This window comes from Elgaria multicarinata, chromosome 5, assembly GCF_023053635.1.
Source record: "Elgaria multicarinata webbii isolate HBS135686 ecotype San Diego chromosome 5, rElgMul1.1.pri, whole genome shotgun sequence".
NCBI lineage: Eukaryota > Metazoa > Chordata > Lepidosauria > Squamata > Anguidae > Elgaria > Elgaria multicarinata.
This window is the reverse complement of record NC_086175.1, coordinates 94961237-94984958: the sequence shown is the minus strand read 5'-3', so window position 1 is coordinate 94984958 and position 23722 is coordinate 94961237. Positions and strand designations below refer to the sequence as shown.

Below are 23722 nucleotides of genomic sequence, written 5' to 3'. Positions count from 1 at the left end.
AAGAAAAGAGAATTATCCTGTCAGGAAGATGACTTAGACTTTCCCATGCATCTGAAGCAGACAGAAGATAGTTCTGTCAGAAGATAGCAGACAGAAAATTAAAACCACCATCGTGCTTACATCTCGGTTTCAGGGGAACATTTAACTTGGTCCGCAAGCAGTGCTACTCCCTTTCATATGATGCATGTATCATTTTTTTCTCCCCCCCCCCCCGATGGGAGAACTTAACACAAAGAAGCAAGCAACATAAGGATGACTTTAAAAACACACATCAGTACTCCAAAGCCAAGAGTAGTAGGTAAAAGAAAATTGCTTCCTAACAGTGGAGATTTCCAATTATTTCCAAATTTCCCTGGAACCCACTGAAAAGCAGTAGGTCTGGATCTTTTTCCCATCTGGAAGCCATGGTTCTACCCCAGATTATGGAAAAGGTTTAGTTTTCTGCCACCCATATGAATCTTTGGCATAATAGCTCTCTTTGTAGTGTGTTTTTATAATTGCTCTTACGGTGCAAAGCAATTACTTACTTCTTGGAAACAGTACATGCTTTTTGTCAGAATACATAATTTCCTTGCTTTTGTACCTCTTAGTTCAGCTGCTTTATTGTCCATATATTCTAAAAAAAATTTTTTTTAGTAAATAAATTTGTTGTAGCAGTGTCTAAGTTTGTTATGAAGTTGAGGCTGTCATTGTATTACAGTCTAGTAATAAAGGGCAGTATCCAAAGCATCAGTTGTGTTGGTCCTAGCAGGAATTACCACTAACACAACGGGAAGCTAACATGGCAGCACAGCACTCATATCTGCTACTGTAAGGCAGCGCTGGATAGTGCCCAATGTGTAATTTTAGCATTATTTAAAATAACCCTTTAAAGCCTGTTAAGTATAAAGCCCCTGGTAATAACTGAGCAGCTGATAGAAAATACACCGAAACTTAACACTGAAACTTGATATACAGTCGTGTGAAAAAGAAAGTACACCCTCTTGGAATTGTATGATTTTACATATCAGGACATAATAACAATAATCTGTTCCTTAGCAGGTCTAAAAAGTAGGTAAATACAACCTCAGATGAATAACAACACATGATATATTACACTGTGTCATGATTTATTTAACAGAAATAATGCCAAAATGGAGAAGCCATGTGTGAAAAAGTAAGTACACCCTTACTGCTTCCATAGGAATTAAGATGCTAAGTAGCAGACAGGTGCTGCTAATCAAATGCCCGTGATTAATTGATCATCAGCAAGTATGACCACCTCTATAAAAGTCGAAGTTTTTTTTTACTTTGCTGGTCTGGAGCATTCAGGTGTGTGTTAACACAATGCCAAGGAGAAAAGACATCATCAATGATCAGAGAAGCAATTGCTGCTGCCCATCAATCTGGGAAGGGTTATAAGGCCATTTCCAAACAATTTAAAGTCCATCATTCTACAGTGAGAAAGATGATTCAAAAGTGGAAAACATTCAAGACAGTTGCCAATCTTCCCAGGAGAGGATGTCCCAGCAAAATCACCCCAAAGTCAGACTATGCAATGCTCAGAGAAATTGCAAAAAACCCAAGAGTTACATCTCAGACTCTACAGGCCTCAGTGAGCATGTTAAATGTTAAAGTTCATGACAGTACAATTAGAAAAAGACTGAACAAGTATGGTTTGTTTGGAAGGGTTGCCAGGAGAAAGCCTCTTCTCTCTAAAAAGAACGTGGCAGCACGGCTTAGGTTTGCAAAGTTGCAACTGAACAAACTACAAGACTTCTGGAACGATGTCCTTTGGACAGACAAGACCAAAGTGGAGAAGTTTGGCCATAATGCACAGCGCCACGTTTGGTGAAAACCAAACACAGCATATAAGCACAAACACCTCATACCAACTGTCAAGCACGGTGGTGGAGGGATGATGATTTGGGCTTGTTTTGCAGCCGCAGGACCTGGGAACCTTGCAGTCATTGAGTCGACCATGAACTCCTCTGTATACCAAAGTATTATAGAGTCAAATGTGAGGCCATCTGTCTGACAGCGAAAGCTTTGCCGAAATTGGGTCATGCAACAGGACAATGATCCCAAGCACACCAGCAAATCTACAACAGAATGGCTGAAAAAGAAAAGAGTCAAGGTGTTGCAATGGCCCAGTCAAAGTCCAGATTGAAATGCTGTAGCGGAACTGTGCATAAGAGAGCTGTGCATAAACAAATGCCCTCAAACCTCAATGAACTGAAGCATCATTGTAAAGAAGGGTGGGCCAAAATTCCTCCACAACAATGTGAGAGACTGATAAAGTCATACAGAAAACGATCAAGATATTGCTGCTAAAGGTGGTTCTACAAGCTATTAAATCATAAGGTGTACTTACTTTTTGACACATGGTTTCTCCATTTTGGCTTTATTTCTGTTAAATAAAACATGACACGGTATAATATGTCATGTGTTGTTCATCTGAGGTTATATTTATCTAATTTTTAGACCTGCTAAGGAACAAATGATTGTTATTATGTCCTGATAATGTAAAATCATACAATTCCAAGAGGGTGTACTTTCTTTTTCACACGACTGTATAGTGTTGAGGGGTAGGAAATAGGCTTCTATATGTGTATCCATCATTAAAATGTATTGAAATACATCCAAACAGGTTCTTTGTGCACATTTCCCCAGACTGAATCACAGCTTTCTGGATATTTAAGCTGCATTTTTAAAAGAACAGCATTTTGGGGAATGTGAAAAAGTGGGAATGTTGATAAGCATTTCTCCCCTCAAGTCCTCCATCCTTTGAGAAGGCAGTTGTGACTTGCAACAGGTCTTTCCCATATTCTGATACAGGTGCTATGCCTCTAGTCTCTCTTAAATTATTATATGATTAATTGTTCTGTCATGTTTATAGTGTAATGATATGGCTTCCTCCAGAAATGCCTTAAATCGGATTACCTGTACTGTGACAATGTTAAAAAGACACTTGCACATAACTAAATGTCTGCTATTCATGTCTGAATCTTCTTGTCATTGTTAACAATATACCGTCTAAGTCATATCTAATAAATAAGCTAATAACCACTTAAGTCTATGTATAACTTAACTTTTTGATATGTCAAATCCCCAAAATCAGGTCTGGAACTTGAAATACAGAGCATTATGTTATTGTTGACTGCACAATGTCTTTGAATAAAGACCAGTTTTCTAGGGTGGTGGAGTGTTTGTGTGTGAAATAATTAAAGGGGTTGCATGGCAATGATATTTTGATCCACTTGGAGTGAGATGGAGTGGAAGGAGGGCACCCACATGGATCAAGGCAAAACTTTAAATCTCACCTGTCGAAGTGCTCAAGATTACCCAGTTTGTGAAGTGACACCAAGAATTTAAAGTGTCACCCCAATCACTGGTATCCTTTCCTTCTTAGTGCACCACTCCCCAAGTTCACAGCACCCCGTTTTCATATCAAAGTGCACACCACTCCTTTTTTCTCTCCCAAGGGGAGTAATTGCTTCTACTTTGACAGCTGTCAAAATAGAAGTGGTTACAGTGATCCATAGAGAAAAGGGGAATGGCGTCTCGGGCACCCTTAAAAAATGTTGCTGGAGACTTGAGCAAGTGGTGATTCCTAGCAGGACACTCCCAAGGTTCAGAGCAACACATTGAACGCTGAGGATTTCCTTGCTAGGGGGGTGATCTATACCCCATATCTCCACCAGTCAACTGTCAAGACTGACAAAACAGCCTTGCTACAGTTTAGCCTTGACATACAAGGCATGTTTGACATACAGCGGAACAGCCTATTCAAGCCCCTATATTTTGGATACCCGCGGTTGCGCAAATGCACAACTGTGAATAACCAATTTTTTAAAAAATAAAAATAAAGGAGCACATAAAATGGTGCCGGGAAAATGCCAATAAAATAAAATCCTTGCCCCATATTTGCACATCTATTTTTAGAGGACTCCAACTGTGATCAGGATTCCTGTCAGAGGAGGGATAGGGGCTTGGTGGCAGACAAAATGGGTTCTGCCACCAGGACCCAAGGGGGAAGTGTGTGGTGGTGGGGACCCAACACAGTGTGGTGATGTGCCCGATTGTCTGGCGGGTGCAGCAACCACATACTGTAGGTTCACAAAAAACAACCCACAGTGCATGGCTAGTTATCCGCAATGGGTTAGTGTATCATGTGAACGCACCCAGTGAATCCAGATTCTTTGCACTCTGTAGATCAATATAAGCAGCTAGCCACAGAAGGTGAAATACCAGTTATATTGTGGATATTATTGTTTTGGTGTTATAAAAAACTTTTTAAAATGGCGTCTAAAGGTGCCTCAGGGATTTTTTTTTTACTTTTGGTTTGAGGATTCAGCACTCTTTCTTGTATGGTAAACTGACATATATGTATGTATGTACGTTGTAGATTCCCCCGAAGTTACAGTAACTGGGTATGATGGAAACTGGTATATTGGAAGAGAGAATGTTTTACTCAGGTGTAATGCTGATGCAAATCCGCTACCAATGGAGTTTACATGGAGTCGGTAAGTTCTTACCTAAATAAATCTGATACTGTTCAAAAGTGGTGTTCATTTAAAAAACAACCCTTGGAATACGTTTTTAAATCTCAGAATCTTAATTTCTTAAACACTACTTATAAATTTTACCTACCAGTCTATGAAACTCAGGAATGTAGAACCGTTAGCCCTCCAGATGTTTCTAGATTATAACTCCCATGACCATTAGCCATGCAGTCTGCAGTTGATGGGAGTTGGAATTTAACAAGATCAGGAAAGCTAGATATTCCTCACTTCTGTTGTATATAACTTATTTTGTGAAGCTATGGAATTATCAGAATATGAGGTGGTAGATATTAATTTATAAGGCTTAAGAAAAAGGATTGGACCAATACAAGAAGAATAGATTATTCCAGCGTACTCCAACCTGGTTCTCTAAAGATGTTTTAGATAACAACTTTCAGTATTCCTGACTATTGGCCATGCTAGCTGGAGTTGATGGGAGAGAACCAGGTTGGGGAAGGCTGTGTTATTCAGTGGTTAAACCATAATGCCACCTTTGTGTTCAGAAGTAATATACCTCTAATATTACATCTGGACATTTGTTTGAAACAAAGCATAGCTGTTTCAATCTCCCAGAAATATCTGACTGACCACTGTGCAGAAAAGAATTCTAGATTATATGTCCCCTTGGTCTGATCCAGCAAAACAAATGTTATAAGCAGCATAACTGTCAAAATTGAAAGATGATATTTGAAATGAAACACTGATTCTCAGTGAGAGATGAAAATCATTGCCTTATCTACATAGGCTAACAGCATTAGATGAATGTATAGTTTGGGTAATTTACGAATAAGTTAAAATAATTACATGTTTTTGATAAGCAATATTTAAGCTATCAAGTTGAATGTATTAACAAATATAGCTGGCTTTAGAAGAAATCATAGCACTTTTCAATCAGTGATCAATTCATTTTGTTTTTGTAAAATAGATTCAAATACGGTTCTTAAATTTCTGCAAAGCTTCTAGAGGTTTGTTGGGTCAGTTAACAAATTGTGAAGTTAAGTGTTAAACACAAATGCTGCTATTGATTAACTTTGGTGACAATTGAGAGTATTTCCACAGTCTAATATTGTGAGCTATAAATATACAATACTGTAGAATGTTTAATAAAGTCTTTGAATAAAAAAAACCTCCTCTGTTGATATTATGCCCACTGCAAGTTAACAGCTGCTTTGTAAATATCTTTTAAAGAATAAATTTGCAGTTAATAAATGCAGTTTCATCTTGAATCTATTGGCTCTAAATGGATTTGTCTTGCAATTTAATTTAAAGTTAAAATACTTGCTGAAATATATGTGTATTTACAGCACAATCCTATATATATCTAGACAGAAGTAAGTGCCCTTGTCTTCAAAGGCTTACTCCCAGGTAAGTGTGTATAGGATTGCACTATTAGGATAGTATGCTACTTGACACTGCCAGTAACCTAAATTACGTTGCACTAGCATAAGCGACTTCTAGCTCAACACCAATAGCATTTGTTAATGTGACGGGATTTCTGGGGTTGCTTACACTAGTGCAACATAATTTACATTAATAGTAGTGTTCAATATGGTACTGCCCATTATGTAGTAGTGACATTGATATACGACTGTATATCAATCAAATATAGCAATGTAGGATGTTTTGTTAACAGTACATTGCTATGCTTGTGTACTCAGAGGTAAGTCCTGCTGTGTTTAATGGAGCTTGCTCCCAGGTAAGTAAGTGAGTGTAGGATTACAGCATAAATGTATCTCAGTGTCAGGATGGGGCTGAGGCTCCATGGTTTGGTTTCAGATACTGAGTCAGACTCAGAGGCAGAACTTGAAGAAGCCCAACCAATACAGAGCACTGGGGAGGAAATTCCCCAAGGATCTCAGTAGTCAGGGAGGAATCTTCCCAGGAGCTTATCAAACAGGAGGCCCAGGTCCAGAAACTGTCTTCCTCCACCCCCAGAAACTCAGCCTTTGTTAGAGGGGGAGGGAGCATCAGAGTCCTTCACAGATGGAGTTGAGAGGAGGTGGGAGGTGGTCCACCAGACTAGTTGCATGTCATAAGTTGGGTCAAGAGGACCCTCCTTGAAGGGCATGGCAGGAAATTGTCCATTTAGTTGATAGGCAACTGCCTTGCTTTGTTTGGCTAATTAGGCTTAGAGGATAGCTCCTGGCCTTCACAGTCACTACAGGTGTGGAGAGGGTGTGTGTGTTTACTGAATAAAGACAGTGGATTGCATAGCAAATATCTCTGCCTCACATTTTGGTGGGAGAGCTTGGAAGGTATTAGACCAAGGTATTAAAGGAAGTTATTTTGGATGCTGGCTGTAGTTACCTATGCATTTCTATATTATCTGTCCAATTTCAGAAGTTTTTTTTTAACAGCTGCAGTTTTAGCTTCTGTATTAAGATAGAACTTGAGTTGAGAAGCACTGTTCATAAGTAACAGTTGATGATATGATAGGAACCTTTTGAAATTCCACTCACTACTATTGTGTAACCATTAGGCAGTTGACACTGCTTTCCTGCAGGTCTATCCTACATTTCATCCTTTCCCTGTAGCCAGACAGTTGCCATTTTCATTTACATCAAATAAATACTGATGAGGACCAGATCTTTATTAATAGTTGGATCAGAAATCAGGTGGTACGTGCCACCTTTATGTACTATTTAACATACGAAAAAAGAAAATATAATGGAATGCCTAGGGAAGGTCTTACATTATTCTTTCTTGTGCTGTATTGTGGTCAAGAGACACTATATTATTTATGATAATAATATAAACAATTCCATCTTATTAAACATTGTTCAGTAGTACATATCAGAATTTAATTTACATTTCGTATTCCAGTTTGCATAAAAAATGTTAGTACCTAGGAATAAGATTTTGTAATCTTTTGGTCTAGCCTCTGCTTTATAGTTCTTTTTACATGTTCATGATGTTTACAAGTGCAATCAAGTCACTAAATGCGGGGAGAATGGGATTTCTCAGGTACAACTAATTGAGGGATACCAAACAATATTTCAGAGAATTAGTTATTCCTGACTGCATAACAGTTATAATGTTGGAGTCAGTACCCAGCACCGAACAGCAACATCCAGGACCCCAATGTCTTGGCATAGCACACCAGTGTGGATCTTGGCCTATGAGCCACCCTTTTCAATTACCCACAATGCCCTGGAGCAATGATACATTGGGCTCATAGACACTTACCATTATCACCAGGTAAACCTATGACTCTTGGCCTACTGAAGTAGAAAGGAGCTTAACAGTGGGCACTCCGTCAAAGGCATTTTCCAAGCAAGCACCCAGTGCTAAACTCACAGGCTCCAGCAAACCTTTTAACGTTCCTGCTCCTTGGAGAGAAAACTAGTTACAGTTCGAATAGCTTTCCCCCAATGCACTGAGCAAAGACCCCTGGCAAAAACCATTTGCTGTGATTCGAAGCTTGTGGCACCTTGTTATTTCCCCTACATGTGGAGCTGCACCTACCAGTTGCACAACTGGGATTATTCTAATTATCCTAATTACCTGCATGTCATTTGACATCAGCATGCAGCATGGATGTAGTGCATTTTCACCCTCACTTTGACCAAGGGTGAAAATGAACTACATTGGTGCAGCATGCTGGGTTTGGATCACGTGACAACCTGTGACAAGGAATGAGTAATCAGGATAATTGTGGTCGTTTGACTAGCACGCGTGGGGGAGTGGAAACAACCCATGTTGCATTGTTACCCCTGCTGATCATCTGAACCCAGACTTCATCTGTGTTTTTGTGTCACTCCAAATCCCAAACTTTCAAGAGTGTTCAGATTTGGATTTAGTCTGCTTCAGAGGAGCCCTGATTCAATTCAGAAATTTTTGAAGTCCAAATCAGCATTTTTTGGTTTGGCTGAATCCCATGTGCACCTCTAATTTCTGGTATACAGATAATCTGGAGGTACAAGCAAGGCTTTGCCCAGCATGCATTTTAATGTTTCTCCAGTGTATAATGTACTTAATAATTTTCTCGTAATGTGGATTGTTTTAATATATTTAACTTAATACAAATTGTTTTTCAAGTGACTAGTGATGAGAATTTAATCTATATTCATTAGATTAAGAACATAACAATATAAGAAGTGCCATGCTGGATCAGACCAAGGGTCCATCTAGTCCAGCACTCTGTTCATACAATGGCCAACCAGCCATCGGCCAGGGACCAAAAAGCAGGACGTAGTGCAACAGCACCCTCCCACCCATGTTCCCCAGCAACTGGTGTACACAGGCTTACTGCCTCGAATACTGGAGAACACAACTATCAGGGCTAGTAGCCATTGATAGCCTTTGCCTCCAGGAATTTATCCAACCCTCTTTTAAAGCCATCCAAATTGGTGGCCATCACTACATCCTGTGGTAGTGAGTTCCATAATTTAACTATGCGCTGTGTGAAGAAGTACTTCCTTTTATTTGTCCTGGAACTCCCACCAATCAGCGTCATGGGATGACCCCTGGTTCTAGTATTTTGAGAGGGATAAAAATGTCTCCCTATCCACATTCTCCACATCATGCATAATTTTGTACACCTCTATCATGTCTCCCCTTAGCCTCTTTTTTTCCAAGCTAAACAATCCCAGCTGTTGTAACCTTCCCTCATAGGGGAGATGCTCCAGCCCCTTAATCATTTTAGTTGCCATTTTCTGCACTTTTCCAGCACATAATATCCTTTTTTAGGTGTGGTGACCAGAATTGTACACAGTATTCTAAATGTGGTTCCGCCATAGATTTGTATAACGGCAGTATGATACTTTCAGTTTTATTCTCAATTCCTTTTCTTATAATGCCTAACATGGAGTTTGCTTTCTTTACACAGGGTGGACATTTTCTTTTCTTTCTTTTTTTTATAAATTTTTATTAGACTACTAAATAAAAACAAACGAATATAACAATTTAATATACCATACATAGAAAAAAAAATCAAATACATAACAGATTACTTGAATATATAAATGTTAACATATAATACTTTATCCATAACATAATCCAACATAATCCAACAAGTGCTCCCCCTTCCATTCGGGATCATTCCTGTTTCCAAAATCTTAACGCCTCTTCTGATGGTGGTTTCCCACTTCCCTTAGAAAACACAAATATTAGGAACTGTTTCCAAATTTCATCAAATTTGTTCGTTTTTGCTATACCTCTTCTTACTTTAATGTTACATGTCAATTTATCATTGATAGCAATATCCCATACTTCTTTATACCATTCTTCAATACAATAATCACCTTGAATCTACCAGTTCCTAGCTAGAATTAACCTTGCTGCAGTCAGCAAATTTGTTATCAATTCCTTAATTTCTTTTTTACACTTTAAATCTTCAAATAGTGAAAGTAATGCTACTCTTGGTGTCTCTTCTATCTTCATTCCAACAATTTCTTCAATCTCAGAGAACACCATCTTCCACAATTTTTGCGCAAATTTGCATTCCCACCACATATGTAAATACGTTTCTTTTTCCCCACAACCTCTCCAACACTTTGCTGAGTGCTGCTTGTTTATCTTGTTTAATCTAACCGGGGTTAGGTACCACCTCCATATGATTTTATAATAATTCTCTTTTATTCTCACTGACATATTTCTTAACACTCTTTGTCTCCATAATCCTTCCCAACTCTGTTTTCCTATTTGTACCTTCAAATCTGTCTCCCACACCAATTTTCCTGAGTTGTCCATCAACCCTTTCTCGAGCAATATTCTATATATTTCACTCGTTAAACCTTTTATTACTTTACTTTCTCCCTTATCAATTTCTTTTTTAGCAATTAGTTCCTCAAACTTCGACAACTCTCTACAATCTCCATTTTCTCTTATCCAGTTTTTGGTCCATTGTTCCAATTGCCAATAGTTTAACCAGGTTAGTTTTTTGTCTTTTAAAACCTCTTCCAACTCCCCACGTGTATTCATCCCTCTCAACCATTCCCTTAATTTCATTTTATTTTTCTCTATTAAAACTTAATCTACTCTTTAAATTCTCAGGGAAATTCTTTAACAATATTACCGGTGATAAAGGAGAGATACTCGAAAGTAACTCCCCTTTATATTTTGTGTTTTTATGTGTGTGAATTTGAGTTTGAGAGCACAAGGGATCTAAAAGAATATCAACAAAGTGAACATGGTTAAGAATATAAGGATAACAACACTTAATGTCAAAGGTCTGGGAGCAGTCGTGAAAAGGAGGAGAATTGAGCAACTGTTGAATAGAGAAGGATCTGACATTTTTTTGCAGGAAACTCATCAAGTTAAGGATGGTGTAAATGAAATTCGTTTGAAATGGTCAATCTATTATGAAAAGTCATTAGGGACTTCAAAAAAAATGGAGTGGCCATTTTGATTTCTAAAAGAAGTGGATTCAATTTGGAGAATATGAAAAAAGATGGGAAAGGTAGATACCTTTTGATTAAAGGTCAAATTGAAGGTAAAGCATATACGCTGGTTAATGTTTATGCCCCAAATGAGAGACATAGAGAATTTTATAAAGAATTATTTAAAGAAATAGAAGAATTCAAAGAAGGATATGTGATTTTAGCTGGAGATTTCAATATGGTTATGGATAATAGATTGGACAGGTCGAACCCCACTAGTGTTGAAAAGAGGAACAATATTACTATTTTAAATAAATTGATAAAAGAAAAAGACTTTGTTGATGGGTGGCGATTACTTAGAGGGGCGGAGCCTGGATTTACATATTATTCTCCAGTTCATAAATCTTATTCTAGGATAGATCATGTTTTTGTCTCTAAGGAATTAGCAACTAAGGTTTGTAGAATGGAATTGGGGGTAATCAAGGTAACAGATCATGCACTGGTAAGTTTAGATTTCACAGTTAGAAAGGACTATAGAGAAGTGTTTAGGTGGAAGCTGAATACAAAGATTTTTAAATATAATAAAGTGGTGGAGAAAATGCAAAAGGAATTGTCAGAAACTTGGGAAAATAATGAAAAGGGAGGAACGGCAATGACAGTTGTTTGGGATACCATGAAGGTGGTAACAAGGGGGATTTGTATCAGGGAAACGTGTAATTTAAAGCAACAGGTTGCAATCCAGGAAAAGTTAGAGGAAGAGATCAAGAATTTGGAGAAAGAATATTGGCAATCTAAAAATAAACATAAATTAATAGAATTACAAGCCAAGAAAAAAGTGTTAGAGAATATAAACTTAGAGGAAGTTCAGAAAAATTTAATTTATATGAAAAGAGAGTATTTTGAAAATAGTAATAAAAACTCTAAGATGCTTGCTAGACTCACACAAAAGGAAAAGGCGAAGAATTGGATAGGTATAGTGAAAGAGGGAATTATTGTCATACAATGAAGGGTAAAATAAAAATTTTCAAGGAATTTTATCAAGAACTATATAAGGAAAAAGCCACTCAGAAGAAGATGGAAGTTTATATGGAAAAGTATATAAGGAAGGGATTGGAAATAGAACATAAAGAGCTAATGGAAAGGAGTATATCTCAAAGAGAAATTGAAGAAGCTATAGAGAATTTGAAAGCGGGTAAATCGCCCGGGGTAGACGGTCTAGGACCGGAATATTATAAAAAATTTAAAACGTTTTTGGTACCAAAATTATTGAAGCTATATAATGCTATAATAGAAGGAGAGAGGATCCCAGAATCATGGGAACATTTGTTAATAATTTTAATTTCAAAGTCAGAAAAGGATCTGACTGTCCCTGATTAGTATAGACCCATTTCATTAATAAACCAAGATGCAAAAATCTTTTCAACTATTTTAGCAAAACGATTAAATAAATTTATAGCTAATTATATAGGGGAAGATCAATGTGGATTTGTAGTAGGTAGACAAATGCCTAGTGGGTTGAGAGTTTTAAATGTAATACAGGAGGTAAAAAAGACGGGAATATTAGGGTTGGATATTTTTAAGGCCTTCGATTGTGTGAGCTGGCAAGCATTAAAGATGGTCTTAAATAGAATGGGATTTGGAAATAAATTTAAAGCTATAATTGATCAATTATACTCTCAAAATACAGCCTTAGTGGTAATAAACGATGGATTTACTAATAAAATACGACTGGCCAGAGGAACAAGACAAGGATGCCCACTCTCGCCTGTCCTGTTTGTACTGGTTATGGAACTATTGGCAAATGTAATAAGAGATGATGGGGAGAAAGAAGGGATAGGTAGTATTAAAAAAATAAAATTGTATATGTTTGCGGATGATACTTTGTTAACTATTAAAAACCCAGTTGGAAAGATGGGAAGAATTAAACAGCATTTGAAAGAATTTGAAGAAATTACTGGATTAAGAATAAATTGGTCAAAATCAGAGTTGATGTTATTTAATTATACTAAAAAGGAGGAGAAGGATTGGGAAGGAAAAGAAATGGAAACGAGAATTAAAGAACAGATTAAATATTTGGGAATTAGAATTACAAAAAAATCTAGAGAATTTAGAGAAGGAAAATTTAAGTAGTTTAAAAAAAGAGATATTAGATAAATTGAAAAAATATAAAAGGTTGAATTTATCATGGTTTGGAAGAATAGCATTAATAAAAATGAAAATTTTAGCAAAGATCAATTTTGTTTTTAGGATGCTACCAATAAAAATCTCAGAATTAGAGTTAAAAAGTTGGAAGAATGTTATAAATAATTATTGTAATTGGGATAAGAAAGTGAGTGTAAATAAAAATAATTGGTATCTAAGCCAAAGAAAGGGAGGTTTGGGTCTCCCAAATATTAATCTATATTATGTAGCCAATAGGTTAAGGCATATTGCAGAAGCAATTTTAGGAGTAGGAGATTTAGAATGGATGGAAGATAAAACTAAAAATAATATAGATTTGAATCTGGAAAATGTATTTTTTAGGGAAGGAGGTAAAAAATGGGTTGAAAGTATAGGTAATCCTCTTTTAAAGTTCCCAGGGTGGACATTTTCATCGAGCTGTCCACCACAACCCCAAGATCTATTTCTTGTTTGGTCACCGCCAGCTCAGATCCCATTAGGTTATACTTGCAGTTGGGTTTTTTTGCCCCAACATGCATTACCTAACACTTGCTTACATTGAACCGCATCTGCCATTTGGATGCCCACTCTCCCAGCTTGGAGAGATCACTTTGGAGCTCTTCACAATCCCTTTGTGCTTTTTAATAACCTTAAATAATTTGATGTTGTCTGCAAACTTGGCCACTTCACTGCTCACTCCTAATTCCAGATCATTTATGAATAAGTTGAAAAGGATTGGTCCCAATACCGATCCCTGTGGGACCCCACTATTTACTTCCTTCCATTGGGAGTATTGACCATTTATTCCTACTATCTGTTTTCTGTTCTCTAACCAGTTACTGATCCATAAGAGGACCTCTCCTCTTATTCCATGACTGCTAAGTTTGTTCAGGAGTCTTTGGTGGGGGACTTTATCAAAAGCCTCTTGGAAGTCCAAGTAAATAATGTCCACCGGATTACCCCTGTCTACATGTTTGAGGAGGTCCACATTTTCATATTTGAGTTCTTTGAGAACTCTAGGATGGATACCATCTGGGCCTGGTGATTTATTTGCTTTCTATTTGTCAATAAGCTGGAGAACTTCATCTTTTGTCACCACTATTTGCCTCAGTTCCTCAGACTCCGTTCCTGAAAACATCCATTCAAGTACAGGCATCTGCCCTGTATCCTGTGCAGTGAACATCGATGCAAGGAATTCATTCAGCTTCTCTGCAATTTCCTTGTCCTCCTTTAGTACTCCCTTAACTCCATTGTCATCCAACAGTCCAACTGCTTCCCTAGCTGGTTTCCTGCTTCTGATATATTTAAAGAATTCTTTATTGTTGGACTTGATATTATTAGCAATGTGCTCCTCAAAATGCTTTTTTGCATCTCTTATTGTTTGCTTCCATCTCCTTTGTGCCAGCTTGTGCTCCCTTTTATTTTCCTCACTTGGGCAAGACTTCCAATTTTTAAGGAAGCCCTCTTTTCTACAATAGCTTCTTTGACACTGCTTGTTAACCGGAGACCTCTTGGACGTGGTGCTACCTTTCCTAACCTGTGGAATAGTAAGCTCCTTGCATTTTCCAAGAATTTAACCCTCTTTATCCCCCCTTTCAACTTTCTTTTCACTATCTCTGCTGCTGCTGAAGAGGGGATTGGATGCATGGGCACTGAGTTCAGTATGTTGTGCATCTCAGCAATGGGCAGAATCTAATGAGGCATTTACACCTCCACCGATTCTCTTGAACCCTGCAGATTCTGTTGCTCAAGGGGTGGGTCCCACCAATTCTGTTGCACTTAAGAAACAGTGATTTATTGCTTCCCAGGAAAAGCCCTGAAACAAGCGGAAAGACTTGTTCCTCGAATAAGCAGGTTGTGTGAACTTCTTACGCAAGCTCCTCCAACCTGTGCTTTTGCTTGTTTCTAGTTGCCCCAGAAGTACTAAATCTTCCTTCTGAAAGTGGTGAGCCCTGCTTGCAGACAGGAATTAGCAGAGCATAAGAGAATGGCAGAGGCATAAGCGCCCTGTTGGATTCCGCTTAGGATTTTAAAAGATGAGCTGTTATGGCTGTAAAGATAATTCTTATGCCTATGACATACGTAGCAGGATTTTAGTGGTCAAAATTTGAGATTAAGTTTGCCTAGCCTCATGATTCCTATCAATTGCCTATTCTGGAACATTCCTCTGGAAACAGATTTGGAGAACTTTTATCCCACTGAGACATTGTGGAAATGAACTTACTTTCATTCTACATAGGGAAAAAACTCTTAGTATTTCAAATAAAATCTTACTGTCAGCACACTCAAACTGCCTCTAATTTTTTTATAATTTAGGTTGGATGGACATTGGCCTGAAGGTTTACAGCCTTTAAACAATACTCTGCATTTCATCAGACCATTAACCATCAATTATACTGGAACTTATGTTTGTAAAGTGGCCAATTCACTTGGCCAAAGAAGTGATGAAAAGACTATCTACATATCAGGTAAGTTCTTTGTTTTGTATTTTCTCATCATTCTGTCAGAAATGTAATCATCATAGTAGTATAGTTATGGTTTTCTTTTAGCTATTAGCTTTTGAGAGACCAACTTTCAGGTTTCTCCTACATTTTGTGAAATACAACTTCTGTGTTCATGCTAAATGACATCTGCTTTGCATTAGCAAAAAATATAGGAATATATCTTCACACAATGCTGACTGAAATCCGGCTTTTGACTTTGTAGTAGCCCGTGCAACTAGACTTTGGGTCAACTTTAAGAATACAAAAGTGTGCTCACTATAAGTGGACAAAGCTTTGCCACTTGTATGGATGATTGTCGTGACATACCCATAATCTAGTATGATACCTGAAAGTTGCACTTACTATGGCACAGCTACAATTGAAAACAAAAGCTGAGACACTAATTTTAGCACTGAGTAGGAGTGACTCCATGTCTAGATACTCATCATTTAAGATTCTGGTGTTAATTTTCCCTACTAAGTAGAGAAGCTGGTGTAACATAGCTAAGAAACTGAGGATGCAATCTTATGCATGTTTGGACAAAAAGAAGTCCTGCAACTCCCAGTAATCCCCACTCTGCATTACTGGTTGGGGGATGCTGAGAATTGTAGGTCTTCTTTCTGTCTAAACATGATTGTACCTTGAGATATGAATCTGAAGGATTTCAACCAGGGATTCACTCTGCCATTAATTTAACTGGTAGCCTTAGGCAAGCCTTAGGTCCCTTTCAACTTCAGCCCCACCATCTGTAATGGGGTTGTTGTAATAATAAAAAGATAATGTATAGAATGTGCTTTGAACAGTCCAAAATACTATGTAAATTGCAAAGTTTACTTGTAGTAATACATAGGTTCCAAACCATGAGCACAACATGGTTCTCTCCATCACTTTGCAGCCCATCCTTATTTGCTTTTGGCATCATTAAGTAGAATCTACATAATAAAGGATAGCTGAAAGGAATTATGTGCTGAGTTCTTCCCTTCAGCATGAGATGGAAACAACACTAATGTAGTAGCTGCTTCTCTTCCTCCCTATTTTGAACGAAGCCCCACTCGTTCATACATACCAAAGATATATCTATTTTAGCATCCTATTTCACACAGTGGCCAATCAGATGCTTCTAACTTCAGGGCAAGCTACAGTGTATTTTCAGGCTGAGTGAGTGATTTCAGCTATTCATAATGACTGAGCCTTTTCAGTAGTGGTGTCCCAATTTTGGATTACTCTCCCGGGGAGGCTTGCCAGGCACTTACCTTGATGTCATTTTGTTGAACAAAAATCTTTTCCCCCAGGCCTTTTAATCTAACCTACATTTTCCTTTTTGATTTCTTTAGATTTGGTGGTCTTAATATATTACGTGTTTATAATGTGTTTCTGATTTTTGTATTGTGAATTTATTTGATGAGTAGAAGAGATACGCCTAAATAAATAAATATTATGTGAAATCATGAAGAAATCCTTAAACTGATATTGAGACTAGAACGCTGTTATATATGCAAAGTTATACACACACACACAAGTATGGTAATGGTTCTATTAATCTTTTTTCTTAAAGGCATTAATAAGATAAAGTATTACACTTTGTAGGTTTCTAATAGGATTGAAATTTCAGTTAATTTAAATTGTTTGCATCACAAATCTGTTACTTTACTGAATAGTAAACCTCCTTCAAAATAAATGTATTGTTGAACATTCTTTTATGTTAAGCAAGGTCAAGCTGCTCAGGGCAGGGTATGAAATCAAATAATAAATAAAATAAATACTATTAAGGCATAATGCTATTTAAGAAGATGAAGGCAAAGAATGGATATTATGGTATGAAGAAAGAATATGGAACTTGTATAGTGGTTTGTTGTGTGGTGGCTAGTTGTGTTGTGTGTTGTTTAATGTTGAAATAGATTTGAGAGGAGTCTCCAGTTTAAATTTCCATTCTGCAGTGAAGCTCACTAGGTGACTTTGGCTCAGTCTAAGAGTCTGCCTAGCTTGGCTCACGGGTTTGTTAGAATAAAAATGTGTGTGCCGCCTTGATGTCCTTGGAAGAAGGGAGGCATAAAACAAAAATTAAAAAAACATTATGTGATTAGCATATTCCTGGAATGCTCAAAATGCTTTGCATGGTCAGAATGCCTTGTGTGTGTTTTTCTTCCTTTTCTGTCTACACCCTAGTTTTAAGTGTGACATGGATTTTTTTAATAATCAGTTTTGAATTTGTTTTATATCTATACATCAGTTCTCCTTGTATATTTACACAGAATAAATCTTACAGATAAAATGTGTATAGTAAACATATATTTATTTTGCTGTTCATTTAATTTAGGGATTAGGAAAGAGTAAAGTAAAGCTATTTTAACAGATGTTAATGAAATGATATGTAGAGTCTCACAATATAAAACATTGGTTCAGTTGTGTTGAGAGTTCAAGTGTTCAGGGAAGAAGAAAAGTTCTGCATTGGTAGGATTGAAGGAGAAAATTAAGGGAATGGGGTAACATGAAAATTAGGAAAACAGAGTTGAAGAAGGCTTAAAGGGAAGCTGATGATAGAACATTTCACGGGGATAATAATATGTTGCAGCAGCAACAACAAAAAGTATTGTGGCACCTTAAAAACTGATAAATTTATTTTGGACAAGCTTTCATGGACTAGAGCCCATCAGATACTTGGTTGGCATGTGTCATACACATAGGCATTGAAAGAAAAAAATTGGGCCCCAAATCAGTAATGGAACATGGAGGAAGACGAGTTTTAGATAGGTTGGCTTTCCTGTTTTCATTACACTCTTCAAATTACCAGCCTTTCTATGAGCCACTCCAGAGTAGCCCATGAATTTTAGGTGCTATAATTTCCATGCCCTATGGTATCAGATTCTGATGTGACCTAGGAAAGAAAGAGGGAGTAAAGGAAGAGGAGGAAGCCACCAAGCCATTCTACTGCTGTAACCAGTTTTGTATGCATCAGCCTGTGCATGAAAAAAATCAACAGCTGCTCCCCCAGTAATAGAGTGCATGGACAGAAGATCCACTAACTTCCTAACAAGGTGTATGGCTTGGCGGGTAGCCAGTAGAACAAATGGGAGATGGAGAAAAATGCTTCCTGCCCTCCTAGTTAGACAGCACACATCAATCTAATTAAAAAGTTCCATTTTCAAGGCATTGATAGCAGTGTATGTGTGTGGCCCAGATTTTTGTAGACTGGTGATAATTTTATTTTGGAAAATAGTAGAAGCTGCATTCTTTTTTCAACTATAAGATGATGTGGGAATCAGTGGACTTCATTCTCTTCTTTTTTAAAAAAAAAACAAAAAACACTAAACATTATTACTCTATATCCATACATTCATCTATGTAGAATCTCTGTTTAAAAGTTCCTCTGTTTTCTCTCTTGTTCATTTAATGTACTTGAATATATACATACATAAAGAAATTAATAAATCACCTGATGGAAGTGAATAAATATGTCATGCATTCAAGTGACATAAACCTAACAACAATAGTGTTCTGTAAAATTATTTGAGTTAATTTTTTAACTTGGTAAGCAAGGCATTACAAAAACTGCAAATTATAAAATTATAGTTACTGTCTAAGGCAATTGGGGTTAATTGACTAATTCAAAATATAGCCAACTCAAATAAATCATAACAACGATTAAAATGACTTGGATTGTATTTGTATATAAATTGAGCTAACTCATTCTAGATTTTGTCTTGCCTACTCAGCTAATGATCTCTTTAAAGGAGTAGCATAAATGTTACACTAAAGTTTCATTAACTGCTTCCTCTAATTGATTATATTTCAGGTTGCTATATGATTAAATCTAGCTGCCCAAAATAGATACTTTTATTTTAAATTCTTCAAACCGGGTCTCTCCTAATCTTTTCACTTTTATATTATTTTGGAAACACCTGATATAACACTTGATATTTATTATATATAATCACTAGCTTGACTCTCCAGAGAGCATCAGCGCGCTAGTATTTTATTGCTCAGTATCATAAAGTTCTTCATACACATAGGGGCAGCTGCTGAGGTTTTCCAGGTGCCAAGCCAACCAGGAGTCCATTGGATTCCCCCCCAGTTGCTCCCCCTGTCCGTGCCCCCCCTCACTTGCCCACAGGACTTACCTGAGGCCTCTGCATGTGCTGGTGAGCCACCCAGACTTCTCTACACTAAACCAGTCCAGAGAGGAGGCCGGATGGCTCGGTGGTGTGCACAGATGCCTCAGGTAAGTCCTGTGGGCAGAGGGCAGCAGCTAGCCATTGGGCTGAATCGGCCCATAGTGATTCAGCTGCTTCAGCAATTATATGTTTTAATGCCAGCTGTATCAGCTGTGTTTATCGTGTTGCTTACCAATGCAACCAAAGTTCTTGTCATAGCTTGGAACCTCCAGTGTGCTATGCATTGCTATAGGGTTTTATATAGATAGCAAATAGCAAGATTTCAAAAAGCTACTGTAGGCATGCTCAGTGGCTTTGGGGCATGACCAGTGGAATGTTTTGCTCTTTCTTCTGCAGACTCATGGGCCATATTAACACAGTTTCAATGCAGTTGCCAAGTGGCATTGAGAGGAAACTGCTGTTTGATATGTACAAGTAAAAAATCTCTTGTGTACTTAAAACTAGTTTGCATTTTCTTTGGATCCAGGCTACTGGTATATTATCCAGATATACAGGTATGGGCAACTGATGGCCTTCCAGGTGTTTCAGCTTACAACTGCCAGCATAGCCAATGGTGAGGGCTTGTGAATCTGGAGGCTACAAATTGCCCACCCCTGACATACAACTAAGAGTTTCAAATTCCCAGAAGTAAACTTAGCCATAGTCCGCTCCTGAGCAGTAAAGACTGATTCCCAGTAAAGGCTGTATGTCCTGCTCAATCTTTAAATACACATGCTCCATTACAAATAAAACTGTAACTGCAGCACCAAATGTTAGAAGGCTCACTAGGTGCTTTTTACACAGTTTCCAGAAATCAAATGGTTTTGAAATGAGACACTAATTACTTCTGTTTTGATTTGCTTCACTGGTTTGGTTTAGTTTTTTAAAACCTATTGGAGTCAAATGTTTCTCCAGTACTAGTAAGAAATTCAGAAGCACTGAAATGTATAACAAACTTGTTATTTTTAAGTCTTAACTACCAAATTGAATCATACCACCACATTTTGGGGGCAGAGGTTAAAATCATATTTGGCTAACTTTGGCATGCAACCTATAGTTTTTCATTCTTTAACAATGTGCCAAAATTATGTTATCTATTATTTCTTTCACTCATTTGTTCTTAAGTCTGACTTGGAAAATAAAGATTGTACTTCTCAGCTGATAGAATTAATCAATATTTGCTCTAAAACAGCATGGAAACAATTTTATTGTTAGAGTAAACTATTCTTTATAAGCTGTCCAAAAGCTGTACATTACTATTAAGTGTGTTCTTTCTACCAAAAGAACTGAAAAATCTTGAAATTAAGTGAAGAATGAAAAACTATGTTAAAGTACACTTACTTACTCATCAACTGTGCTTTCTTATCAGCTTTTAACTAAATTAGTTTGCATTGACATTCTCTGCCTTTTCTGTGTCTTGTGTATCTCTTTGCTCTTTCATTAGATCCTCCTACTACTACCACCTCATCACCCACGATTCCATGGCTTCCTTCAACTGATGGCATCACAGGTTTAACAACTCAGCCAATACTAAGGCTTTTCCCAACATCACCATGGCCAGCAATGCAGGAAGACAATTGGGGCACCATCATCGGTAGTGCAGTGGGCGGGGCTCTTTTCCTGATACTTGTATGTGTCTTGGTTGGAGTTATCTGGTATAGGAGAAGAAGGACGTTCCGTGGTGACTACTTCGCTAAGAACTACATTCCACCATCAGATATGCAAAAGGAGTCCCAAATAGATACCCTCCAGGTAGAGGATGTGGATTCTTATCCTGACAGTGTGAAAAAGGAAATAAAACATCCAATGAACAGTCATATAACTAAAGACTACTTGGGAGAAACTGAAAAAACAGACTGGAACAAAGTAGACACTATTAACAGGTACCAGGACAGGTATGAAAGACCAATGGATTACTATGAAGGTGGAACACTGGGAATGAAATACTTGGGTGATGAATGTTACGATGAAAATGAAGATGACTTAGTTTCACATGTAGATGGCTCTGTAATATCCCGAAAGGAGTGGTATGTGTAATGACCACTTTCAAGTTTTGACTATACATAAAGCTCCTTCATTAGCTGATCACTTTCAGATTGTTTATACTTTTTCTTGAGGAACAAGCTTTTTGAAGTTGATTTTCAAGCTTTTTATATTCTAACTTGACAAATGAAATGTAAAAACCTCATTTAAATGTATTGAAGCTGCTTTATGATTTTTTTCCCCAATGCTGTACTACTGTCTTTCACAAGATTCAAATTTTAATATAGTGCTTTATTTGGCCTATAGCACAAGATAAGAACAAAGTGCTAAGTGGAAAAAATGAAATCGTTATAAAAAGTTTGAAATGAAGCAACTGTCTTTCCTTGTGACTATACATTTATGATCAAAAATTATCTTAATAGAACTTTTTGACCTGTAAGTCTACTAAAAGGTAATATGAAACGGATTCAAAAACAGAGCTGATCTAAGGCACGTTTTGTTTACAAAAAGTAATATTTGTGATATGAAATATTCTGATGGCACAGTTTTTCAAAGCTTTATTTTTAGGTTTTCTGCACAGAATTTAATACCTCTACATTTTTTGAGCCTTGCCATAATTAGATACTGTAGCGGGTGGTACCTTTTGCAGTTGACTTGTTGCACTGAACCTGCTGCAGTGGACTTTTCATTGAACAAATCTTACAAATTAACAGGAACACTATATTTTTACACTGCATTTTATTTCCAAGCACTGGAATATTAGATTCCAAACACTTTAGTTGTGTTTCCAGAAGAGTCCCTTCTAGAAGATTGATTATATATTGCTTCAGTAAACATGGCTTACCCTTACCTAAAAGGAAAAAGTAACATTCAGGAAATGCTAGGTTTCCCTAAGCACTTTACAGAATGTTCATTAAGCACACAAAGAGGAATGCATTAAGCTGAAACCCAGATGCAACTTATATAGGCCTTAGCTAGACCTAAGGTTTATCCCGGGGTCGTCCCTGCCTGCTCCCGGGATATCTGTGTGTCATTTACATGAACAGGGATGACCCCGGGACGATCCCGGGATAAACCTTAAGTCTAGTTAAGGCCATAGTTGAATCAAGATGCATTTTAAGAAATAAACATTTGACTTCTCACAGAATTTGGTGGTGTTACAAGAAGTATGTGGGCTGTATAAAGAAATGTTGACTAAAGAACAAGGGAACTTTAAATGCAAGACTAACCTTATTCATTATGCTAATCTGTGTTTTGTAAGCACATGTCACTGGAAAACAATGCCTATTTTGAGAGAGAGAAAGATGAAGTATTTGTGACAAGACCAGTATAGATGTCCACTGAAACAGAAATATACTAGCTAATGGTATAGCTGCTATGAGGCATTTTGAGACATTTTTGCAGCTTGAAAAGAAATAGTGGTACAGAAAAACTTTATACTAAAGTAAATAGTTGATTAAATTTAAAAAAATACAAAAAAAAGGTTTTTGTTTCCCTTAAGGTAAGAAATGGGACAGCTGTGCTGTTTTAAAAACACATTACACACATTGGTTAAAAAATGATTGTATCTGGTCGTGCAGAGAATGCAGCACAACCAATAGGATCTCAACAGTAGTTTAAACCATACTTGCTTAGAAGCAAGTCCCACCAAAGTCTGTGGAGACTTTCTTCTAATTAAACATGTTCAAAGCTGAATAGTGCGTGTTTCAACAAGTTGAAGAATGTTGGGGTTTTTTTTAAGGCGTATAAAATATTAGATGAATTTAGCAGTGTGAATACACACAAGAGTAATGCCATTTGGCTATTTCCCAATATGTATCTTGAAGTGATATGAGCACATTACAAAAAGATCTACAGTATTTTAGAGCTTTTCAGTGAGTACAGTATCTTTATTAAGGTGCAGTTTTGACGGCACACTGTGACTTGGTTGCTATGTCTTCAAAAATGTGACTGCAGTTTAGTATTTATAAATACATGAAACTGATTTTCTACACATTATCACATTGATAATTCAAGTGGTAACATTGTTTTACTTGACCAAAGTGTCCCTTCAGTGCATTTGGAAGTAAAATTATTAAACC

At 37.1% G+C, this 23722-nt stretch overlaps 1 protein-coding gene across 1 annotated transcript in view; it reads left to right on the top strand.

The window, feature by feature from the left end:
• The window catches only part of LOC134399628 (nectin-3-like), a 58402-nt gene extending 36392 nt beyond the window's left edge, over positions 1-22010 (top strand). Inside the window, exons 4-6 of the mRNA XM_063127712.1 lie at positions 4388-4505; positions 15341-15492; positions 21103-22010. Of these exons, the coding sequence (XP_062983782.1) occupies positions 4388-4505; positions 15341-15492; positions 21103-21695 (863 nt within the window). The 3' untranslated portion in view covers positions 21696-22010. The remainder of the gene's footprint in view (positions 1-4387; positions 4506-15340; positions 15493-21102) is intronic.
• Positions 22011-23722: the final 1712 nt, after the last annotated feature.